The sequence below is a fragment of the Cynoglossus semilaevis genome, chromosome 17 (genome assembly GCF_000523025.1).
Source record: "Cynoglossus semilaevis isolate Cse_v1.0 chromosome 17, Cse_v1.0, whole genome shotgun sequence".
NCBI lineage: Eukaryota > Metazoa > Chordata > Actinopteri > Pleuronectiformes > Cynoglossidae > Cynoglossus > Cynoglossus semilaevis.
In genome coordinates, this window is record NC_024323.1 from 12185858 (window position 1) to 12190902 (window position 5045).

General features: G+C 41.0%; 1 protein-coding gene across 1 annotated transcript; it reads left to right on the forward strand.

The window, feature by feature from the left end:
• The first annotated feature begins 1163 nt into the window (after positions 1 to 1163).
• tmem150b (transmembrane protein 150B) lies at positions 1164 to 3746 on the forward strand. The gene is made up of 7 exons (XM_025064331.1): positions 1164 to 1905; positions 1991 to 2105; positions 2414 to 2473; positions 2587 to 2654; positions 2746 to 2873; positions 2958 to 3135; positions 3355 to 3746. Exons 2-7 carry the CDS (start codon positions 2041 to 2043, stop codon positions 3564 to 3566), a joined length of 711 nt encoding a protein of 236 aa, XP_024920099.1. The 5' UTR covers positions 1164 to 1905; positions 1991 to 2040; the 3' UTR covers positions 3567 to 3746.
• Positions 3747 to 5045: the final 1299 nt, after the last annotated feature.

Here is a 5045-nt window from a genome sequence, read left to right on the forward strand (position 1 = left end):
GGAATTGTGTAAATTGTCATTTTCTTTGTATTAGACTCATTAAAGATCACATTAATGTAAGAACACACACACACACACACACACACTGATAATAACATGTATTTGACATTAGGAGTGTAGAATAAACAAAATAAGACACAAGGATGTGTTTTTATATACTAAATGTCACATAAAAATTGAAAAGAATTAATGCCTAAATAAAACTGCAGATTTTTTCATTACATAATATTATGTATATATATATATAATGTAATGTATATATATAATGAATCACAATATTCTTATCATAAACTGCAATACAAAGTACATAAAGTACACTTTACATTTTTCAAATTTTTATTTTCTCTGTTGACATTCTTTTTGAATTATTATTATTATTATTATTATTTACCTAATTCCAATTTCTCTGAGCCTAAACCTGAGTGGTATTTGTGTTTTTCCAGGCTTGTTGTCTCCTCTTCAGTTTCCTCTGCTTTACTTCAACCAGCTCAGGATCTGGTTCGTTGCCACAGTACAGAGCTATGTGTCCGTCCTCTCCGCACTTGAAGCAGTACCACGGGCGAGGCTTCTTGGAGAGTTTAGACTCGGCCGGGTGAGGCACCGTCTGCTGAGGCCCGGCCTTGGCTTTGGACCTGAACTTCTTGCCCTGTTTGGCCGAGGTCTGTCCGCTGCTGACGGAGGCTTTGAGAGACGCCATTTGAGCCTGCAGCTTGGTCAGCTGCTTCTCCAGCTTGTCTATGTAGCTGGAGTAGGCTTTGTCTGCAGTGATTGACAGGTCCATGTCACCAGTGGAATAATCTTCTAGTGTCACGGAGCTGGAATGGACTGCAGTCATGATGTCATATCATCAAAGTCACGTCACTTTAATGGAGGGGAGTGGACACAGATCGATGCTGAATGATGTCCAGACTGTAGTTATTTCAACTTTGGTTCTTCTTCTTCTTCTTTTCTTCTTCTTCTTCTTCTCTCACTTCCTTTCACCTTTCGTTGTTTTTCCTCTTTATCATCTTCTCTGCCTCTCACAGAGACTGTTTTGGTTGGTGTTTAGCGCCAGTTAGCATTTATCGTGTTGTCACTTTTTCAACGTCCACCACAGGCTTTGCAGATTTCTGAGCTCCTTCGTCTCAGAGACTGTTTTGGTTGGTGTTTAGCGGCAGTTAGCATTTATCGTGTTGTCATTTTTTCAACGTCCACCACAGGCTTTACAGATTTCTGTGCTCCTTCGTCTAAAACACTTTTCTTTTGGACCAATCGCTTTCATTCACTTCAAAGGATCCAAGGATCGTTTCTGGTTCAAAGTCCGATAAATAACTTTATCATAAATAACTTAAAAAAAAGACTACCACCTCCAGGGCGTGAAATAATAATGGTACTTAACCAGCCACAAAAGAAAAAAGTACATTTTGTTTTGCATAATCTGCCGGAAACGTGTAGTTTTTTATTCATCAGTGCAAATCTTTTGCCCATTGTGTTGAAAGCCACAGGTGTTGCTAAAATGTCACTGTGGTGAATTTTCAATCACAGTGATATTTATAAATGGTAATAATCACATTTTTATCTGAGTAGATAAAAAGAAATGCTGTTATTGTGGATCTCCAAAAGGGGGCGCCTGCATGACTCTTTATTTAAAAGCTATGAAAATAGTATTACTTTAAAGAAATTGTTTGTGTTCTGCTTTTGTTGTTTGGTTTTTTTTCACATGTCACTACAGTTTAACCTTCAAAATTGAAATGGACTGAATTCCTCCCAGAGTTTTTTTTTTTTTTTACACCTGTGTTTATATTCATCATCATTCCTCTACACATTCACCAGCCCCTCCCCTCCGTCACCTTTAACACCAAACACTGTGTAACAAACTCCTGTGTTTGGTCATTGGTCCCTCCTGTGCAGAGCAGTGAGGACAAAGTAAGTACCGCCGTGATACGACCAGAAAGCTATCGTTAAGATTTGTATTTTTGACTCGTTTTGTAACTGCACTGATTTTCTTTAGGTGACGAGAAGCTCTTATTCTGGACATGAACTGAGCGGCAGCTGCCGAACATGTGGCTGTGGGCACTACTTCCTGTCAGTATTGCTGTTTTAGGCAGTGGGGGCATTTGGACAGTGTGAGTACTCTACTCTAAAGAAATCCTGAATGACAACTGTTTGCAGATTATATTGTTACAATAATCATTCACTAGTAGCTCAAAGGTTACCAAGAGTCAGCACGGTCCCCGCCGGTTCATGCAGATTTTGGAATTAGGTCAACGTCTTAAAGCAACTTTCATGTTATTTCATATTTTACAAACCTTGGCCTGTTAAGTTGAACACAATACTGTTATACTCACAGGAATTAAAGAAAGACAAACACACAAAGATTCTCTTTTGTTTGTTTCGTCAATCAGTAATCCTCCATAACTGTTCTTCCTGTCAGGTTTGCCATGGCTGTAACGAACGGATCGGTCAACCTCACCGAGGGATTCCCCTACATCAGGTACGTGTTTACAGATAAGGAATTTAAACTGGACAAAGGTTTTCAGAAGTGAGAGGTGAAAGGTCAATGTTGACTAATACGATGTTTTGGGTTTTTTTTTATTATCCTCCTAGCAAATGTGGGTCATACCCTCCTCAAAGCTGCCTCTTCTCCCAGGTGTGCAGCACCTGCTCGTTTTTAGGTAACTACAGTTCAATTGTCTTGAGTTATTTTTTATTTCATTATCACAATATGGCTTCCTGACCTCCGTGACCTTTGCTACCCTCCTCCAGCCTTTTGGATGATGGCGATCCGTTTCCAGCAGGTCAAGGACTTCAGTAATCATGGGAAGGCCAACACGGCCAGCATAGTTCTGGGCTTCATCTCCGCCACAGGGACCTGCATTCTCGGCAACTTCCAGGTAACACAATGTCATTAGGACATTTTTTATTATTTAAAAAAAAAACAAAAAAACGATGCTTACAAACATCTTGTCAACCTCCAGCAATCGGTTTTGAAGTACGTTCACATTTTGGGAGCTTTTATGGCCTTCTACATGGGCCTGGCCTACTTCTGGACACAGCTGTATCTGACCTATCAGACTCAGCCGTCCCATGACCGACGCTGGGTGGGGCCTGTTAGGGCCAGCTGCTGCACCTTCTGCACCATTCTGGTTATAACTAGTATCCTTTCTAATCAATTCACACTGGAGGATGACAACAGTGACAAAATGACAACAGTGAAAAGTGTTTAAAATTAATCTCTTGATTAAGAACGTTCATCTGTTTCACCCCAGAACCTTTTTTTTTGGTACTGGCTAAAGTGGATTTATCATTTAATGGAACCATTAAGAGCATTTTCTTTGCTGTCCTTTGCTCCTTGACGCCTCCCCCTTCCTTCAGTGCCTATTCTCCAAAAAGTCGGCTTCCCCTCTGAGGCTGCTGTGTGTGAGTGGGTCGTAGTCATGCTCTTCTTCTGCCTGTTTGCTCTGGGTGCAGCTGAGTTCAGGCACGTCGACTGCCACCACTTCACTGTTCAGAAACGAGCTCTAAATATTCAGTCTGGCCACGTTTCCATTCACACTAACATCCGTGTTGCAAATACACTCACATGACACCAGCATTTTTGTACCATTATAAATCACATATCTTTTATCTTGTACTGTCATGGCTGTGTGGTTTGTAACCAAAGCTCAAAACTCAAACCCCTTCATTGAATGACCAGTTGTAAATGAGAAAAATGTTGAACACAAATGGAATAAAATTCTGATTGAGGAGCGCGGGCTGAAGAAGCAGAGAAACACGTCAAGATACTGTATTTGCATGGTAACACGAGTTTTGCTTTATTTATTTTTGGACACTAGATGGCAGTGTTTATCCGCATCTCCGTGGCAAAGATTCGTCTAATGCTTCTAAAACAATCTCCTCTTGATAAACACACGAACACAAACTCTGAGCAAAAGGTTTGTGAAGTGACTATAATTTACTTTAATTGACTTTAAATTTTAAATACTTTCTATTGTATTTTTTAATATTTTATCTTTTAAATCTATCAATTATATTTTATTTACATAGTATCAATTATTTTATATAAAAGTATTCTGAGATTTACTACCCAGTACCACTGCAGACCAACAGGGGCGCTGTTGCACTGATCTGGCCGAGCATCATTTGTTTGAGTGGAGGACGACAGTTGTGGTGTCACTTTAGAAAGTTGTTGTTGCTGATTCCTGTAGTTCAGACACTGTTTACAGTAAAGTTTGTCGGCGACATTTGTGATGGTCTCTGGAATTACAATGTTGCCACCTAGTGGATCTGTCCATACCGCTAAATTTTTCCACAGAGACGTACTAAATCAGACAAATGAAAACAATGTAAAAAAATTAGTTTTTAACTAAATAAATTCCTTCGAGCTTTGAGTTTACATGTATGGTTTTATATATTGATATGATGAGACGTGGCTGCTCCCTCCAGGATTGAAACATTTGGGCTATGTAAGCAAGCAGGAGATGGGAATACTGGGCCCCCAGTGTCCAGCATTCTTTCACATACTCCATGCTGTGTGATCCCCAGAGGGGGGCTTTGACAGGCAGGCACAGGGATCAGACGGACGGCCTGGAATTCTATGGGAATTTCTCGAGTGCTCTGAGTTACCAGTGTTACCGCTGCAGACGGCGTGGACGTTTCCGACGCACACGCTCATCGTCGGGTCCATGGTCAACCTGTTTACTGTGGTAGAACTGTAGAAGTGACAGCTGATAGTACTCAGACTGTCCTCTGTTAGGGACGCACCTGTGAGCAGGTGGATAAATCTGAGGGGCGACGTCCTCCCACGCTGCACTGATGTTGTCTTGTCTTGTTGAGTTGCTGGAAAATATGTTTTTGTTTTCCCTGTACGGCCATTGATAGGGAGGAATTTAGAGAGAGAGAGAGACAGAGAGGGAGAGAGAGCTTTGGCGCCAATATACTCTTAACCCCGCTGTTTTCATTAGTGGTAATAAAAGGCTTCTGATAAGTCATTAAATCACCAGGAGCAACGTGCAGAGCCTGGGAGGCCCGGGATGTAAATGTCAGAAAAAGGTCTGTATCCTGTA